Genomic DNA, 18,104 nt, shown 5'->3' on the forward strand with positions numbered 1-18,104 from the left:
TATCTTCCAGGGTTCCCTCAATTTCTAGTCGACTGGGTGAACACCTGCTTGTTACAGATTCGTATGTCATATTTTTTAAGGCATTTCTAGGAAACTGGGAATGAAAGAGAGAAGCTATAGGATGTTTCCACCTTCCTTGACTCAACCTTTCCTCTTCCTCATTTATAACCCCAAGTGCTGCCTGTGTATCGCATGTACCTACAGAAACAGAAGCTCCCGTTCAGAATGTCACCACTCTGTGACTTCAAATAGTTCCTGCTGGCCAGAAAGTCTCTGATGCGAGCCTGTTTCGCACTGCACGTGAGATCGCCCCGTGCTGTTTTGGATTGAATGTGTCTCCCAAAGATCTCTATCTTGAAGCTCTAACCCCCAGTGTGACGGTGTTAGAAGCTGGGCCCTGGGAGGCAGTTAGGGTCAGATGGGGCCATTTGGGCGGGGCCGGGATCTGATGGAACGAGGGGTCTTTTAAGAAGAGACACCAGGGGGCGTTCTCTGCCTCTTCTCTGCAAGTTGAGGACTCAGGAGGAGGCAGTCTAAGTCGGGAAGAGAGCGCTCCCCAGAACCCAGCCACGCTGGCAGCCTGAGCTCAGACTTCCAGCCTCCAGAATGATCGAAAAGTCAATGTCTAGTGCTTAAGTCACCAGTCTATGGTATTTTGTTACAGCAGCCCAAGTGTCATCATCATCTGGAAGACAAGGGAATTATTATTTTTCCCCAGCAAAGGGCCATGTGCAGACTAAATTTGTCAATAATTACCAATAAGTTATTGGGTAGAACCAATAACCAGTATCTTAAAAACCTCTCCGGTGGGGGGGTATACAGGCAGAACAAAGCCCGTGGAGCAGCCCGGCCACAGCCCAGGCAAGGCAGGTAACACGGCTGCTGCCCGGGCGGATGTGGTGGAGAGACCCCGCAGGGCTGGACTCCCAGGGGTGCCGCCAAACCACACCCAGGGCCCCACAGGAGCCCAGCGAAGTGCGGTGGTCACAGGCCCGAGTCAGACGGATTCCTCGCTCAGGACACTGGGCACGTCTTAGAGGCTCTGTGCCTCATTTTCCCCATCTGTGCCCCAGTCATGAAAACGGAACCCACCCAGTGAGGTTAGGCGTGCCGATTCCAGGCCTTCGTCGGCGGCTGCTGACCTGTGGCAAGTTCTCAAGAAGCGTGAGCCGGCCCTCCCGACTGCACTGCTCGGTGGACACCCAGTGAGCGCAGAACCAGAGGACAGGCTGGCACCGCGCGGAGTGGGGGCATCCCTGAAACACCAGTGTGTCTGCACGCGGCGTGGGGAGGCCGTGGACGCTCCCATGGACTTGGGGGACGTGCTATCCCGCACTGCACCGTAAAACCGAAGGTCCGGGTTTCAAAACAGTTGTCCCCCCGCCACCCCCACCCCGCGAAGCGCCTCTCAAGATGCCGCCAGTGCCTATTGGATCTGCTGATTAAGCCAACTCTGTCAACTCAGCTTCTCCAGAAAGGAAAAACAACAACAACAAAACGCTTCTCACTCCAAACCTCGTCATTACCAAATTCACAGAATCCTTCTGGAGCGCGCTGCATTCCAATCTGGGGCTGCAGATGCCCCCTACGCAGAGACTCAGGAAGCGACGGGAAACTGCACTGAGCTGGGAGGACACCAGCTGAACAAAGCCCGGCACGATGAGGCCCAGGAGCAGGCACGCTGGCAAGCCAATTCTTTACGTACCATTTGCAACCGCGCTTGCACCTAGAAATCCAAGTGTGCAGACCTCACACCTTGCACAGTGCAGTCCTTGCAATCGACATTTACTGAACGAACAAATCATTAATTAGCACAGAGGCTCAATGCCAAAAATAAGTAAGTAAAATGCCAAGGAAGGTGTGTGATGCGACTGCCACCTCAAGATCATGGCGGAATGAAGTCAGCTGCACGGGGACACGGTGCTCCTCTCCGGGACCACAAGCCCTGGTGGCTGGCCCGGCTCCACGCTTCTGTGTCAGAACCAAACAGTCCCGCAGCCGAGCCCGGTGTTCCACAAAGCGTTTACAGGCTCTGCTGAGTCTTCTGCTTCAACCTCAAAGACACGCCCCTACGTGCTGCAGGTTTCATTATTTTCAGGCATTTTGCTAGAAAATCCAACTCAAAGGAAGACCTGGTGCTGGCTTCAATCAGGAGAGCTCCCCGGCCCGTCACACGGACATCTGCTCTCGAAGGTGAACGGAAGGTGCAAAGTCTCCAGACTTGGACCATTTAGCCCCCGAGCAGACACGCAAGGTGCAGCCCTGTCCGCCGGTCCCCTGGGCCGCATGGCAGTGGGAGGACAGGCGGCTCAGCCTGGCCCCACCGAGGGCGTCCCCACGCCCGCTGCTGCCGGGGCCTGGCCTCACCCGGAGCCACACCCGAAGAATGGTCTTCGGGTCCAGGGACGAGGGCGACGGATGCCGGTGCTTCACCCCGCTCGCCAACAGCCCCTATACGACACCAATTTAGCTCCCACTCAGTATCTACGAGGGGGCGTGACCACCTCCGTCCAGAGTGAGAGCCGATCAGACCGGTGACTCACGCGACCTCTCGCAGGCCGGAACACTGGCAGGTCCACTTACCTTTTTGGGATCCATGTTGAATTTCTTCCTCCCCATAGCTATCTGCTTGTTCCTCTGGGTAGTTTTGCTACACATTTCAAACAGTTAAGAAATCGTTAGCGAAACGAACGTTTGCACTGAGGGCAGGAGGGCACGCAGCCTCCCCGGCCAGCCCCTCAGTGCAGAAGACCACCCGGGCTCCCCCCACCCCCGGCCCCGCCGCCCCCCATCCCCGCCCCTCCACCCCCCACCGCAGAGGCGGCACGCGTGGCTGCCGGGCTCTTCCCTACGCTTGATTCCTGCTTCAGAAAAAGCTGACAATGACAAAGAGCAATTTAAGGAGAGCACCGTCCCCTGCTGTACAGAGAGGCGGCTTCTGCCCAGGTTAACTCGGAGGGGCCTGTGCTTCCAGGGAAGGGATAGGAGACCCACGGCCCCCGGGGCAGCACCCGACTCCTCCGCAGAGAGCAGGAAGGGGTGAGGGGTGGAGAGCCGAGGCACCAACAGCCCCACAACAGCTGCCCCACTTCGAGATCCCAACCATCCTGCCCCCGCTGTGGTCACCCGGCAGCTGAGGCGGGGAGAGAAGAGGTTAGTAACTCAGCGATGGGGCGCCGACTGTTTACCTCTCCTCCACTGAAGTCAGGTTGTCAATCTCAGTCATCACTTCAGCGATTTCATATTTCAGCCTCTGCCAAAAAAGCAGACCGACATTTGTGGGCCGGGGGCGGGGGTGGGGGGGGCTTTCTACCGCCCCCCTCCGAGACTCAGAGAAAGTTCAGCCTCCCAGACACGAGCTTTCCCTGACGCCTCACGTGGACGTCCCAGGGACAGAAACACCAGTACTCTCCATCCAGTCGGAGCGGCCCCAACTCAGGAGAAAGCACAATTCTCATCTGTCCGCCCGTCACCAGAGCAAGCTCGGACGGGTCACTGGGGCAGGTTCTAGACTGTGTGTAAAACACAACCGCAAAGGGAAGCCGGGAGCCCTCAGCTCGCTCACGGTGGCTGTTCTGCCCCTCCTCGGCCGGCCCCGGCCACCCCACCCCCTACCTCCACCTTCTTCACAGCCTCGGTCTCCCTCTCCTCTGGGGAAAAGACCAGGGGCCGAGGTGCTGAGACCAGTGTCAGGTCCCGAGCCACCAGTCTGTGCCCGAGACTGAGCACCATGGACAGAGCCCAGGAGGCCCCCAGCAGAACGCCCCAAACCCACCGGGGGCGCTTGGACCTGCCAAGAACACCAGAAGGGACAGGCTCCGTGTCCCCCCACGTGGCTCTACCACTCACTACCTGAGAGACCTCCGGCAACCCTCTTAACCCCTCTGGGCCTCGGTGTTCTCAACTCAAAGATGCGGTCACTAGGGCGACCTGGGCCTCCACGGGCGCTCTTCTTGCTAATGTCCAACTAGGACCATGAGCCTTAAAATACATCCTTACTCTTCAAGCAAAACGCCCATTCTGGGGACAGTGATTTTTACACGAATGAAGGGTAAACCTTACAAGAAAAAGTCCCACAAAATATCTTTCAAACACAAGGAAATGTGTACTTGGGACACTTATTTGGTTCGCCAAGAAAGCGGAGACCTCAGACGCGGGCTGAGGAGGGACGAGGCCTGCTCCAGCAGCACGTGGCCGCGGGGCCACACTCGCTCTGGCCTGACAGAGCTGAGGGCACTTCCCGAGGGGGAGCCACACACCCGACTCACACGCGCCCACAGAAGCCCCACAGGCAAGCAGGCCTGGTCTCCTGAGTCCCTCCTGCCACGGTCGCTGACACTGTGACCCTGAGGGGTGGTGGGGCGCCGCTGCTTCTCCAGGGAGGCCCTGTCACCACGGGCTCCGAGGACACAGACACCGGCAAGCATGGCATTTGCCCGCGTCCCGTCATCCTGCTCCCACCAGCCCGTGGGCGCGCAGGGGCCTGGCCCGACCCCGAGACGAGTCTGTAAGTTCATTCAGAGCCTATCCACGCACCAGAAGTGCGACGGCGGGCTCTAGTGCCTGGGATTTTGGCAAATGAATGGGGACTGATTCAACCTGAGAGAGCACACGTTTGGGGACTATGGCCATTGTCTACACGTGCCCTTTGTGACTCTGGAGTCACACGTCACTTACCACAGACTCCAGCTCTGTGGCTTCTCGATGTGCATCCGAGGCCCCGCTGCCCGGCGAGGCCCACCTGCTTTACCAACGTGGGGAACCCTCTCGCTCCCTTCACCCATTAGCGCACAGACATAGGAGATGCCTAGTCTTCTCCTTTTCATGAAACTACCTGATTATTTTACCTAAAATCTAAAACTAAGGGGAGTTTTCGGTTTGTTTACCTCGATGTCATCAATAAGTTCCTTTTTTCTTCGACGAATGTCTAAGAGTTCTTCTCTCTCTTCTAAGGAGAGGTCTTCAGGCACTGGAAGGAAAAAAAAAAAAAAATCAAAATCAGTTAGACTAGAACCGGTCTGGAGCCCAGGTTGGTAACAGCTAGTGAGGATGGAGACGGGCATACCCCAGGCCAGCAGGTCTGGAGCCATCGAGCCCCACAGGAGCCCCAGCACGTAGACCCTGTGTAACATACTCGTGGCAGCCTTGTTTGTATCCAAGTATCAATCAACCACCCAAATACCCACAAATAATGAATAAATTGTGGGATACTTCTAAAACAGAATCCCAAGCAGTAACAAAAAATGGCTGAACTCCGTCTATCCGCACAGGCGAGCCTCCCAGAACAGGGATGGGTGACGCAGAGCTGACAGCACGGCTCACACAGACGGGCTGACACGTGCTGCGCGACATACGTCCGTTATCCTCGGGCACAAACTGAAGCCAAATCCCCGTTTATCATCACACGTGCTTTCAACCAGCTTCAAGTGGAACAAAGGCTTAAATGCAAAGGCAACACCACAATTTTTTAGAATAGGGGAGAACGTGTACCCAGCTTCAGAGTAGGAAAGGATTTCTTAAATAATATAGAAAAACTGTAACTCACAAATAAAGATATCAATAAATTCACCGTTAAAACTAAAACCCTTTGGTCACCAAAATTCCACACCACGAAGTAAAGAGCTAAGCCAAACGCCATCAAAGAGTTGGTATCCAGAATACAGAACTCTGACAAAGAAGGGGCAGAGAATTTAAAACCAAGAGTAGTAAATGGGCAAAAGACTTGAACAGCCACAAAATCGAAAAGGGATCAAGGGACGTGTGAAAAGATTATCAGCTCTCTTAATCCTCGGGGAAATGCGAATTCAAATCTCAGGGAGAGACGTCTAGTAAGAGCTCTGCTATGGCGGCAGAGCTCCCCGGAACCACAGGAAGGCGATTTCTTAAAACTCAAAAACCCGGAAGGACAAAGATAATGGGGAAAACGGAACAACACGTTTTGAAGCTAGTGACCAGCGGTGACTTGCTTAACCAAGGTGAGCAAGAAGAATCTGAAGCCGGGGGTGGAGTCCGAGGCAGACCAAGGCATCGCCCGGCTCCTCGGGAGTCCGAGCGCTTGGGAACTGGAGCCAGCAGGTCAGGCTGGGGGCGGGCTGAGGAGAGGAGCGAGCGGCGGAGAGGACTGGATGGGGCCATGTGAGAGCTCCGGGACCCCTTCCTCTCCTGCAGCTCCACAGAAGACTGCTCATCTCAGAGTCAGTCAGGAGGCCCAGGGGTCATCCCACACACAAGAGCGACCATGCCAACGAGCAGGGACTTGAGCCGGCTGACGCCCCCATCCCCACCACCACCCATCTTCTCCCCACGGGCCCCCTGGACTGGTAGCAACCACCCTCACCCACCTGCACCCTCCCGGACTGGAGGCAGGAGGCTGTTCGCTGCTGAATCAGACCAGCTTTAGATGCAAAGAGACTAATGGTTGGGGGGGGGGTGGTCCACCAGCAACCAGCACCCCTAGATCACCCCACAGAGAAACCGGCCAACAAGGACTCCTGACACACTCAGAGCTCCCATCAACCTCCAGCCCCGCACTCTCCTGGGGTCAGCCTCCAACATGCAGGACAGATACCAGAATAGACACACAGAGATCACAGTGGTTACACCTTGGGGAACAAGACACGTGGGAAGCCAGGGTGACGCTCATCTCCCCCGATGGCGGCCCTGCGGAGCCACTGACTAATGCATACATCACCGAGAAATGTAAAAACCTGAAGAAATTCACGCATGTCCCAATCACCCAACGGCGGGGGTGGGGAGAGAAAGGGGGAGGAAGAGGGAGAGACGAGAAGTCTGCTCAGAGTGGAAACTGGCATGACCACTTTGGAAAACCATTTGGTGCTGTCTGTCCCTACCGAAGATGGCCCATGCGATGGGCCAGTGCTCGTCTTACCCTGGGTGTGTATACACTACATTCTCGGTTGCTTCAACAGGAGGTACTTATGATAATGTCGAAGAAGCACTCTCTGTAGAAGAAGAGGATGGGAAGATACATTGTACATTCAGGCCAGAGACTCCTGAACCCTGGTAAAAATGTATCACACGCAAGCACAAACAAACAGATCATCTCAGGAAAATAATATGGAGATGAACGCTACCAATTTCAGAAACAAAAAAATTAATATGTTGTTTGGGAATACAAATATATACACAGTGGCGCACTAAAGACAATCGCTGGAAAAATAAATACGGAATTCAGAGCAGTAGGACTTCTTAGGAGGCAAGAAAGGGATACATGGGACACTTCGAAAGGAGCAGTATGCTCCAAAGGAATGCTCTTTTGAGAACAAATACTCATCTGGCTCTCAAATAAAAATTTAATTTTTAAATCTTTATGGAAACATTTTGTAAAAAGCAGCCAGGCAGAGCTCCTGGCCCTTGAGTGGCCGTCCAGACTTCATTCTTCCACGGAGTAGTTACGACAACCCGGAGAATTAAAGCAGAGAAAGATCTTTTTTTTTTTTTTTAAAGATTTTATTTATTTATTTGACAGAGAGAGACACAGCGAGAGAGGGAACACAAGCAGGGAAAGTGGGAGAGGGAGAAGCAGGGAGCCCGATACGGGGCTCGATCCCAGGACCCCGGGATCATGACCTGAGCCTAAGGCAGATGCTTAACCCACTGAGCCACCCAGGAGCCCCGAGAAAGATCTTTTCTTATGCAGGATGACACCTAGTGTATTTCAGCTCAGAAAATGCAAAGCTGTTTAGTCATTAAAACCAACGGTCAAGGGCAAAGAAGCAAAAGGGCTGGCCAGATCCCCCTCCCTCAATAAGCCACAGAGAGTTCTTATTCTTGGTTTTCTTCTGTTCAGCTCTCCACGCAGGGAGAGGGAAATAAGACGGCAAGGCGAGGGCGGTCACGCCATCCTCAACAGACATTTTCTTTTCTTTTCTTTTCAGAGAGTCCACCGCCGGCCCCAAGGGTGAGGAGGGCTGGCTGAGAGCACACCAGGGCGACCTGACACTAGACCCTCAAGCTTCTACCCATACCTTCAACGTTCCACTGACGCGCACCTTCTCCTGTCCCGGTAAGGCCCCAAGGGGTTAAATAGATCAAGTACTGCCCATCTACTCTACCAGCACTTCCCACCAGATGTTGCTGGTCTTAAAAGAAAGAAACGTGTTGTACGGTGGGATGAGATGTAGAATAAGGTTTTTATTCTCAAGCTTCACGCTGTTCCACTGAAGGGCTGTAATGATACTATGTACTTTAAATACTTCCGCCAAAAAAAAAAATTTTTTTTTTTTTGAGCAAATGACAACAATCGTTAAGCCTGTTTGACAGACGGACAAGTATCCATCATCCGTTTCGTCTTCTAAGGGTGTGAGGTCCGTCATCGCAGAGAGTAAAAAAGAAAAGGTCCCTGTATTCACTGGCCAGTATCTTACGGTCCCTGGCTACTGGGGCATCCGGCTGAAGTAGGAACAGGAAAGCGTGGGACGCTCCCTCGTGCGTTACCAAGAATCAAGAAGTAAGAGGAACAGAAACACGTGATAAAATGCTAGACCGATCTCTGCCCAGGTCCTGTCACTTAACTACCTCACTACCCTACGCCTTCTCCTGACACCCAAGATGTGCAGTGAAAACCGACATTCGGCTCTGGCTCCGGCTGTCGGGGGGGAGTTCCAGCAGCATCTCTCTGCATCCAAAATAACTCCGCAGCCACAGAATCTGCTGACACGCAGGTGCTCTCCCGCGGGCGGGCGGGGCGTAGAGCAGGCGTCCTTGGTTATTGCCGCACCCGGGGCGGCAGAAGAGTCTGCATCCGCTGCCTGACGTCACCATCGTTTTGTCCCGCTGACACCGTTAGGTAGGATCAAACAGAAAAGTCTCACGGTTGACTTTTATTTTTTTTCCCCTCCTCAGAAAGCTGGTCCTATTGAATTGAAAACCTAATACGTGGAGAGTCTCACACACACACACACGGACATATGATAAAACATTTTCCCTTCCAGCCTCAATAAAACCCGTCTTGTAAAAAAAAAATAAAATAGGGGCACCTGGTGGCTCAGTGGGTTAAGCCTCTGCCTTCAGCTCGGGTCGTGATCTCGGGGTCCTGGGATTGAGTCCCACATCCGGCTCTCTGCTCGGCAGGGGGCCTGCCTCCCCCTCTCTCTGCCTGCCTCTCTGCCTACTTGTGATTTCTGTCAAATAAATAAATAAAATTAAAAAAAAATAAAATAAAAAATAAGCAAATTAGGGGTGCCTTCAGTTGGTTAGGCGTAGGGTTCTGGGATTGAGTCCTGCATTGGGCTCCCTGCTCAGGGAGGAGCCTGCTTCTCCTTCTCCCTCTGCTTGCTGCTTACACTCTCTCTCTCTCTCTCTCTGACAAATAAATAAAGTCTTTAAAAAAAAAAAGGCAAATTGGGGCACCTGGGTGGCTCAGTCGTTAGGTGTCTACCTTCAGCTCAGGTCACGATTCCACTATCCTGGGATCGAGCCCCGCATCGGGCTCTCTGCTACCTGGAAAGCCTGCTTCTCCCTCTCCCACTCCCCCTGCTTGTGTTCCCTCTCTCGCTGCGACTCTCTCTCTCTCTCTCTGTCAAATAAATAAATAAATAATTTTTTAAAAGGCAAATTAACTGGAAATTACTGGCAAAATTCAGTGAAGTCACTTTACAGTTGAATGCGCCTATCGTGAGCTTCCAAATGGAATCCTGACTTCCCAGAGACAGAGCAAGGCCCTCCACCGCCCGGGGCCTCAGTTCCCCGCCTGGAGAATGCCGGGGAGGCTGGAAGGACTCCAGTACTGGATCATCACCGCAATCTCCAAAGCAGAATGAGTCTTTTAGCCACGGAGGAGCAGGTGTGGTTTCAGCAAATGTAAGTATTTTCACAAAGGAAAAGCTATGGGAAAAAGAAGGCCAAAATTCCCCATCTTAGTACGAAAATGCTCCAGTGACGTTTCCTCGGGAGCCTCAGGGGCAATTTCAGGGAATTCAGGCTGGGTTCTGGCCTTTCTCCTGCTCTAGTCTACACAGATGGAGATCAGCAAAAGCACAGGTGGTGAGATGTATGTTCTGGGTTCAGGACTGTCTGAATTTAACTGAAGTAGGAAAGTGAGATCTTCCACTTCCAGCCAAGATGGAGTAACAGGGACTAGATTCACCTCCTGCCTAAAAGGGCTCTGCAAAGGACCCAGACCCAATTCTACACCCTGCGAAGTATCTTTCGGAAATGATGGGAAGGGGTCCCTGGGTGGCTCAGTCAGTTAAGTGTCCGGCTCTTGATTTCAGCTCCGGTGATGATCACGTGGCTGTGAGAGTAAGCCCCAACTGGACTCTGCACTGGGTATGGAGCCTGCTTAAGAGTCTCTCTCTGGGACACCTGCGTGGGCCAGTTCGGCAGCCGGCTCCACTCTCGACTTCAGCTTGGGTCATGATCTCGGGATTCTGGGACTGAGCCCGCTGTCAGGCTCCACACTCAGTGGGGATTCTGCTTAGGATTCTCTCTCTCCTTCTGACCCCTTCCCCCACTCATGCTCTCTCTCTAAAAATAAGTAAATTTTTTTTCCAAAGATTTTATTTATTTATTTGACAGACAGAGATCACAAGTAGGCAGAGAGGCAGGCAGAGAGAGAGGAAGGGAAGCAGGCTTCCTGCCAAGCAGAGAGCCTGATGCGGGACTTGATCCCAGGACCCCGGGATCATGACCTGAGCCCAAGGCAGAGGCTTTAACCCACTGAGCCACCCAGGCGCCTAAAAATAAGTAAATTTAAAAAAAAAGATTCTCTCTCTCCCTCTCCCTCTACCCTTCCTGCTTCCCTCACTATTAAAAAAAGGTGAGGGGGGGGGGGAACAAGCACATTTGCAGACATAAAAACTTGAAAGAATTCAAGAAATGTGAAAGTCCTTCAGGCAGGAGGAAAAAAAAAAACTATAGCAGATGAAAATCTGTATCTCCATAAAAGAACAGAGTACTATTAATGGTAACTATGTGAGTAAACACTGTTCCCTCATGATGTGAGTGAGTCTCTTTAAAAGATTTATTGTTACTGTTAAAAGCAAAAATAATGACAAATGTGTTAGGTTAATTTCTCCCTGGGAGGGGAGAAATCAAAGTATAGTGACTTAAGGTCTTCATCATAGATGTAAAATGTCATAATATCATTTGATGGTAGACTGATAAATTAAAGCTATATGATATCTTAAAACCACCACTATTTAAAAACTACGAAAATAATCCACTGAAATAGAGTAAGCAGTATTACATCAAGAAATTCAGAATCACTACTTTACCAAATTTAATAACATCAAAGATCTCATTGAGTGTAAGATGAATCCTCCATTTCAGAGATGTTAAAATGTGGAAAATTTACAAATCAGAATCAATGAAAAATGGAAGATTATCACACTAAAATGGAAGATTATCACATTAAAATATAAGCAGATGGTATTCTAAAATTAAGTATTTTCTAATTTTCAAATTATATTCATAATCCACTTATCTAACATTCCAATCTACTAAGAAGCCACAATTTGGTTTACTGCTCTAAATATCTAAGGACTCTTTTTTTGTTTTTTTTTCAATTTTATTTATTTATTTGACAGAGAGAGAGATCACAAGTAGGCAGAGAGGCAGGCAGAGGCGGGGGAAGCAGGCTCCCCGCTGAGCAGAGAGCCTGGTGCAGGGCTTGATCCCAGGACGCTGAGATCATGACCTGAGCTGAAGGCAGAGGCTTAACCCACTGAGCCACCCAGGTGCCCCATATCTAAGGACTCTTGCAAACCTGATACACACACACACACACACTCACTCTCTCTCTCTCTCTCTCTCTCTCTCTTCCATAAAGTGCATCAGTGGCTCTCCAACTTCTTCCAGGCAACAAGAACGGTCCCCAAGTATGAACCACAGGCAGAAACCCTCATTATGTTTTAGTCACAATATGTCCAACGTGGTATCTAATAAATTACCCATTGCACCAAAGTTTGATAAAAAGTTGATAAAATAGAATTCAAATAATCACATGCAGCTCACTCACAACCCCCCATTTTTGGCTACCCAGGCCTCACTGAAAGTGATGTCACTTACCCTTAAATTTTACTGTGATTACTAATCAATACTAACTTTTTTTTTTTCCTCATTTGGGTTTATCGTTGTTTGGGTTTTGCTTTTGTGTTTTAGAGTTTTGGTCCGCTCAGAGGTGGACCAGCTCCACGGGGCACACAGGACACTGGCAGAGCCTGGACTTGGCAACTGGTCCTGCGGACTCATTCCTCAGGAATTCTGTACAAGCTGTGGTTTAACCCACATAGAAATAATACCTACCTTGTAATACTAAAAGAACAGGTTAAATTAGCTTGAGTTCCTAGCTACTACTGAAGTGTTGAGATCATACAAAGAAAAGAAACAAAGACTGGGCTCCCAGCTGAAACGCCACCACATGCATGGACCCAGACCAGAGATGCCCATCAACCACTGGCCAACTCACAGAATAGGGGTACAAAACAGACCAGTGTTCCTTTTAAGCCATTTCGTTTGGAATACTTTGTTATGTTATGCAGTAAAAAATAACTGATATATTTACAATATACATAAATGGAAAAAAGGACCAAGTTTAAAAACACGGACTCAGAAAAACCCAACTATATGTTCTCTACAAGAGGCACATGCAGAACAGAATCTGTAATGACTGAAGGTGTGAGGACAGGGCAGCCAGACAAACCCTAACCAAAGTTAAGTTGCTTCCACTACAGTAACATAGGAAATCGAAGACAGTCACTAGATAATGACATGTGGTTCATTTAATTACATGACTAACAAGACTGAATTTGTATGCCACTAACAAAATAGGCTCAAAATACATAAAGCAGATACTGACATATATGTAAAAATTGCATTTTTCCAAAAAAATAAAAAAAGGAAATATACAGATTTGACTAACACAATTCACAGGCCTGCACTAATGGACATAATGTATTTCAACAATTTTAAGATGCGTTTTTTTTTTTCAGATTTTAACATCTTTGAAATCAACTATGACATATATAGGTCACCGCCTTCTTATCTGAGAATATGCTTCTTATTGCTAGAAGCATAATTGAACTTGACATTTCTGTCACACACACAATTTAAGAACCATCTGATGAAAGGTTATTGCTTGGTTATTGCTTCAAACCTTTCATTGATACCTTCTGGTAGAATCACCAAAGTCACAGCATAGAAACTTCCAGAATTTGAAAAATCCCAGAGATGACAAAGAAGCACTCTTCTGAGAAGCGCTGCGTCACCCGTGCCTTCAGTGGCACAGAGGACAAGGCTTTGCAGAAAAGCATAAATACGTTCCGTACAGTAAATCTGAAGAGTGGGACTCTGTGAAGAAGTTTTGGAAATACCCTGACCAACTTATTTTGGTCATATTTTACTTTTTATATGAATGCACAATGGAAAAGTTTCTTTAAAAAAAGCTGAAATACGTTTAAAGCACTCAGTCAGTATAAACGAAAAATTCTAAGTGATAAGAGATCATGAAGTCTGGCTAAATTGGCAGCTTTTTTATTCTTAGTGGTACAGAAAATAATGAGGCATCTTACAAACGATGGAGACGGAGATTCAATCAAATCCCCGTACCTGACGGCTGGGGGATGCACACACTTTTCAAGGGCACGTGGCACATTCCAGCCAAGTGACTGCGCACTGCGTCAGAACAAGTCAGTACCCCTCCCAGCACTGGTGGGGTGGATCCAACCTCTGCACGTGCCTTTCTCTGAAAACTGGACATTACATTCCTAGATTCCTTTACATTTAGGTTGCTAAGGATGAACGGGGCTGAACCCAGATTCCCAGGAGCTCCTCCTCCCACCTTATTCCTGACTGGCCAGCAAGGACGTGAACACTGAGGGTTTTCTGGAACAGCTTTCTCATGCTCAGGCTCCAGCACCCTGGGAACTGCGAAGGCTGCGGGAGCAGCGGCTTCCTGATTCAGCCTCTGGGGGACCATCGCAGCTGGGGACATACCCAGAACCAGTGGTTCCAGGGGTCACCAGGGAGGCATTCCTTTGGTGACTGCATTCTGGAGACCAAGGCCAGACCCAGGTCAGAGCCCAGGGCTATGGCAAGCACCCAGTTCTCTGGATTACGCTCTCCCCTCCTGCTCCAAATACTCCGCATGCTTTAGGCTCCTTGCACAGAACTCTTAATGGAAAAAATTGGTATCATGAAGAGAACATACTCTGACCACAGAATAATTCCAATAGAAAGAGTAACCGAACAGTGACTAGAAAAAAATTTTTTTGTTTGGAAACTGAGAAGCACCATTCTAAAAAACGCATTGGTCCAAGAAGATAAAGAGTGACAACATTCTGAGGTGAGAATAATGAAGAAAATATCAGTGCCTGTGTGCTAGGAAACTGCAGTCACAAGTGAGAACGCTTATTTTAGAAAAAAAGTTAAGTTGAAAATAAGCTAAGCATTCACCCCCAGAGACTGGAAAAATCACAAGTGTTTAAACCCGAAGGAGAAAATAATACAGAGAAGAAACTCATTCAAAAAATGCCATGAAGCCACTTCAGCAACTCTTCAAAAACAAACAAAACAAACCAAAAAAAAAACCCCACGAAGTTCGCACACAACGCTACAACCCCTCTCCTGCGTTTTTACCAAGAGAACCGGGGCACAGGTGCGCGCAGAGTGGAACGCGGATGTTCACGGCAGCACCGCGCACAACAGCCCCAGAGCAGCAACAACCCAGATGTCCATCTCGAGATGAATGGACCAACCCAGTGTGGACCACCGACACACGGAGTAGTATTCAGTCGCAAAAATGAACGAAGCATGGGTCCATGCTTGAAAACATTACGCCGCGTAAAAGCAGCCAGCCACAAGCGACTGTACTTCGTATGACTCCACTGATGTGTCCGGAACAGGCCAGTAACAGACAAATCCATCTGCGGTGACAGAAATCGGGAGAACCGTTACTCTGGAAAGCAGAGGAAGGTACTGAGTGGGGAAGGGCCCGGAAGAGCCTTGTGTGTCGCTGCAAACGTTCTAGATTTTGATCCGGGTGGCAGTTACGCCAGTGTCCGCACACATGTACGTGTAAAACACGTACACACTTAACATGTGAGCGCTGTATTTGTTGCCCCTGCAAGTCTACTTATGGAAAAGTAATCCCTTTTCTAAAAAAAATTTTAAAAATTTTATTTATTTCAGAGAGAGTGTGTGTGGACGAGAGCAGGGGGAGAAGCAGAGGGAGAGGGAGAGAACACGTCTCAAGCAGACTCCCCACGGAGCATGGAGCCCAGTGTGATGTGGGGCTCCATCCCCAGACCCTGAGCGCACGACCTGATGAAATCAAGAGTCAGACATTTAACCAACTGAGCCACTCCAGAGCCCCAAGTAGTCCCTTTTAATCCTCAATAAAGAGAAGGAAGAATACATTTCCTGCAAAGGACACAAAAACGACATTCTAGAAAGCGGCCACTGGCTCCCCAAACTGAAGCTCATGCACCTAGGATGACCTGAGGACAATGCGGCCTAAGGGACACACAGACCCCAGACGGGCTCACTGCCACGTCTGCCTCATGTCCTGCGGCTCTTCTTCCCAAGTCCCTGGCCACCTTGGATCTGCACGTCCATCACTGGACAAGGCAGGGCACGATGTCTGCACAATACAAAGGTAACAGATAAAATCAGCCACGCACTGAGATCAGGGTGCTCCAGGCAAGTTCCTAAGCAAACTGCTTTGTCTTGCATCACACGGGTCAGCCCCCCTGCCCCCCACCGATGCCTCTGCCCTCATACAGAAACCCCCTCTGACGACCACCACGCCAACCACAGCTATCACTGTTGCTGACCCCCAAGGACGGACGGCAGTGGTTAGGGACAGTTCATTCCCTGACTCCACCCAGCAAGACCACACAGAAGAGCGGGCGACTTGGCCAGCTCTCCGGATTCCTTATCTGAAACCGGGGACTCCAGCTCGTCCTCCAGCGCAGTTCCCTACACGTGGTCTGCCGGCCTCGGCCGTCAGCAGCTCCTGGAGGGTCTAAGTTAGGGTTCCGATCACATGCCTATCGGATCAGAACCTCTGGGTATGAGGCCTAGGGCTCCCCATTTTTAACAAGCTTCCCGAACGATTCTGTTGGACACTGGAATTTGAGAAGCCCTGCTACAAAGATGGCTACAGACATGTCAGGCCTGAACTCAAATCATGAACACAGCACAGTATACAGAGGCAACCTGATAGAGTCCTCAAGGGCCTGACTACCCGTCTCAAAGCTGGTCCCCGTCTCTCACCAGCTGCGACCACGACAGACAACTCACCTCGCCTCTCTGTGCTTCAGTTTCCTGCCTATAAATAGGATAATATTTATCACTATGTAAAAAAGCTAATCAAAATCAAATTCTCTTCTTGAGTGTTATGTGAAATTTGCAAATAAATATTGAACCTTGAACAAGCATTTAGAGATCTTAAAACATACACATTTTTACCTCGATCATGAAATATTAATAACGAACAATGAGATTTTCTCTCCTGCATAACTGAATGATAGAGCAAAATACACATTGGGACGTCAAGCCTGTTTAATAGTTGTTGATTTTTTTCCCCACAGCCAGAAGGTGCAGTGCAGGGTAGAAGGTTGGCGGGGGTGGGGGGGCAGCTTCACAAAGAGGCACGTATAAAAATCGCGTGAGGATAGCTTGGTAGTTCTGCAGAAGAGCTAAACACAGTCTCATAACACAACCCTGCCGTCGCAATCCCAGGGATTCACCCAAACCCTGCACACCCGTGTTCACAGCAGTTTCATTCACAGCTGCCAAAACCGAGACGCAAACAAGAGGTCCTTCAGCAGAAGAGGTAAGCTGTGGTACAAGAGACAGGAGAACACTACTTAGCACTAAAGAGAATATCGAGCCAAGAAAAGACGCGGAGGAGTCTGAATGCATGTTAGTACGTGAAAGAAGCCGGTCTGGAAAGGCTGCATCACCTATGATTCCAACTACATGATGTTCTGGGAAAGGCAAAACCATGGAGCCCAGAAAAGGAGCAATGGTGGCCAGGGCCAGGGAGACAAGGGAAGGGATGAACACGTGAGCACAGGGATTTCAGGGTGGTGACTGTTTCTGTATGACACCGTCACGGTGCATACATGTCATTACGCATTCGGCAAAACCCACAGAACTACACAGGACGGAGAGTAGAGCCCTACTATAAACTATGGGCTTTAGGTCATAAGCATATGTCAATACCAGCTCATCAATCGTTACAAATGTAACGTTACAAATGTTAACTAACGTGTGATGTTAACAGTAGGGAAACCTGATATGGAGGGGAGCTTAGATGTACTGCTTTCTTCTTATCTAACCTGAAGTATGCAAAAGGTTGATAAGACTTCCCACAGTCAGGGTGCCTGGGTGGCTCAGTTGGTTAAGCGACTGCCTTCAGCTCAGGTCATGATCCTGGAGTCCTGGGATTGAGTCCCACATCGGGCTCCCTGCTCAGCAGGGAGTCTGCTGCTGCTTCTGACCCTCTCCCTTCTCATGCTCTAAGTAAATAAATAAAATCTTAAAAAAAAAAAAAAAAAGACTTCCCATAGTCATATCCAATTACCACTAATAAAAACGGATTCAATCCCCATGTAGGCTACTGCTAACCTTTGCTCTGGGAAGCTTTGTGCTTTCTTGCCACTACAGGCAAGAGCTGCCCACTCATACCATTAGTACAGAGAAAACAGTATTTTATCTTGATCTTTTTTTTAAAGATTTTATTTACTTGACAGACAAAGATCACAAGTAGGCAGAGAGGCAGGCAGAGAGAGAGGAGGAAGCAGGCTCCCTGCTGAGCAGAGAACCAGATGCAGGGCTATATCCCAGGACCCTGGGATCATGACCTGAGCTGAAGGCAGAGGCTTAACCCACTGAGCCACCCAGGCGCCCCTTATCTTGATTTTTTAAAAAGATTTTATTTATTTATTTGACACAGAGAGAGAGAGAGCAAGAGAGGAAACACAAGCAGGGGGAGTCGGAGAGGGAGAAGCAGGCTTCCCACCGTGCAGGAAGCCCTATGCGGGGCTCGATCCCAGGACCCTGGGATCATGACCTGGGCTGAAGGCAGACGCTTAACAACTGAGCCATCCTGGTGCCCCTTTCCGCATGCTTTTGAA

General features: G+C 49.7%; 1 protein-coding gene across 2 annotated transcripts in view; it reads right to left on the reverse strand.

Annotated features, from left to right (window-relative positions):
- The window catches only part of CYTH3 (cytohesin 3), an 89,214-nt gene that overhangs the window by 20,939 nt on the left and 50,171 nt on the right, over nt 1-18,104 (reverse strand). For both annotated transcript variants that reach the window (XM_080830506.1, XM_080830505.1), the window contains exons 2-4: nt 4,887-4,969; nt 3,189-3,253; nt 2,584-2,650 (exon numbers count right to left, since the gene is read on the reverse strand). In XM_080830506.1, coding sequence (XP_080686632.1) covers nt 2,584-2,650; nt 3,189-3,253; nt 4,887-4,969 — 215 coding nt within the window. The remainder of the gene's footprint in view (nt 1-2,583; nt 2,651-3,188; nt 3,254-4,886; nt 4,970-18,104) is intronic.

This window comes from Martes martes (genome assembly GCF_963455335.1).
Source record: "Martes martes genome assembly, chromosome: 18".
Taxonomy (NCBI): Eukaryota; Metazoa; Chordata; class Mammalia; order Carnivora; family Mustelidae; genus Martes; species Martes martes.